This window comes from Galeopterus variegatus, unplaced genomic scaffold, assembly GCF_000696425.1.
Source record: "Galeopterus variegatus unplaced genomic scaffold, G_variegatus-3.0.2 Scaffold1529, whole genome shotgun sequence".
Lineage (NCBI taxonomy): Eukaryota > Metazoa > Chordata > Mammalia > Dermoptera > Cynocephalidae > Galeopterus > Galeopterus variegatus.
The window spans coordinates 301190-302864 of NW_007727640.1; the positions used below are offsets into that span (position 1 = coordinate 301190).

Genomic DNA, 1675 nt, shown 5'->3' on the forward strand with positions numbered 1-1675 from the left:
TAAAATTATCATTTCAAATGAAGTAACACACAAATCTTTGCAACGATATTTGATAAAATGGGGGTGGAGGAGATCAAACTGTAAATTCATTATGATCCAAAGTTCCTTAGACAAAAAGACTGGAAAGAAAACAGCAAAATGTTGATAATGGTTATCCTTGGGTAGTGAGATTTTGATTCGTTATAATCTCTTTTATGTTTTCCTGTACTTTTCAAATTTTCTACAATGAGCATGGATAAGAATGATGATTAGGTTTAATACTTATTGAATGAGCATTGTGTTAAGCACTTTACTTGGATTTTTTAAATTTAGTTTTCACAACCCTTCGCAGTAGGTACTATTGTCTTCCCCATTCTACAGATGAGAAATTTCAGGCACAGAGAGACTATGTGACTTGGTTGATAGGGGTTAAAACACAGGTTGGTCTGACTCATAATTCCTCACACTTAACCCCTATGCTAGAAAGTCATGAATGCTGTTTTTCAATATTTTAGAACATGGTGCTGCATTGAGTTTATCCTGTGCTTGAAACTGGCGCAGACACTATAAATACAGAATGAATGAATGAATGAAATGAGGCTCAGTCCTTACAAACTGCTGTTGAAAGGAGGCTCAGTCCTTACAAACTGCTGTAGCAGAGAGGAATTGTTGGTGGAAAAGGCACACCTGATGAGGCTCAGTCCTTACAAACTGCTGTAGCAGAGAGGAATTGTTGGTGGAAAAGGCACACCTGTTTCTGCTAATCAATGAAGAACCTCCAGAAACCACAGCACATTGATCAGAAACGACCTTGACTGGCTCTGCTTTTTATTACAGTGCTTGGTCACCTGTGGAAAAGGGCATAAGCACCGCCAGGTCTGGTGTCAGTTTGGCGAAGATCGATTAAACGATAGAATGTGTGACCCTGAGACCAAGCCAGCCTCCATGCAGACTTGTCAGCAGCCGGAATGTGCGTCCTGGCAGGCGGGTCCCTGGGGACAGGTATTTTGACTGATAAGATTTTTACATTCTTCCCTTCTTATCTGGAGAGGGCTTGCAGAGGGGCATTCCAGTGGCGGAGATTTAGCCACTATGCCGTGTGGCATGCACTCTACCTCCATGGTGCCGGGTGAAGCACATGAAACTCTGCAACCCTTTTGCCCCACTTCCAAGGGGTGTCGCTTGCCCTTCTGGAGCTGATTACTTTTTTTACAGACCCACATGCATCTCCTCACCCTTTGGCTTAAACTGTAGCTTGAACACATGAGCATTTGAACAAATTCACAACAGATTTCATGTCTGGCTGATGTTATCTTCCAACGTGCCTCTGTGGTTCTGTTACAGAATGTAATCCAGTGCAAGAGGCTTTGACAGGAAGGTCTGGCTGGGATTTGGAAGGGATGTTTTGGCTCCCAGCGCTGCAGTTCCAAAGCTCACCTCCCATAAATAAGTCATACTCTTCAAACATAATTAATTAGATCAAAGGTTGCAGAATCATCATGTTTGGAAAGAATCTTTTCCAAGTCTTCTAGTCTGTAGGTTCCACAGTCTTAACTTGAACCATTCTTAGATCGAACTATTCTTAAAGGAGAGAGTGAAAGTTTCCCTTGGGCTTGCATTTGAGAAGCCACTACTCTTGGAGTTTAGTCTTTCCTAATATAGAAGCAAAAGCGTTCTGGGTACTATTTAAATAGCA

General features: G+C 41.9%; 1 protein-coding gene across 1 annotated transcript in view; it reads left to right on the forward strand.

Moving 5' to 3' along the window:
* Nucleotides 1-1675, forward strand: part of ADAMTS9 (ADAM metallopeptidase with thrombospondin type 1 motif, 9) — a 155259-nt gene that overhangs the window by 73804 nt on the left and 79780 nt on the right. The window contains exon 22 of the mRNA XM_008577537.1: nt 817-981. Within this exon, the coding sequence (XP_008575759.1) occupies nt 817-981 (165 nt within the window). The remainder of the gene's footprint in view (nt 1-816; nt 982-1675) is intronic.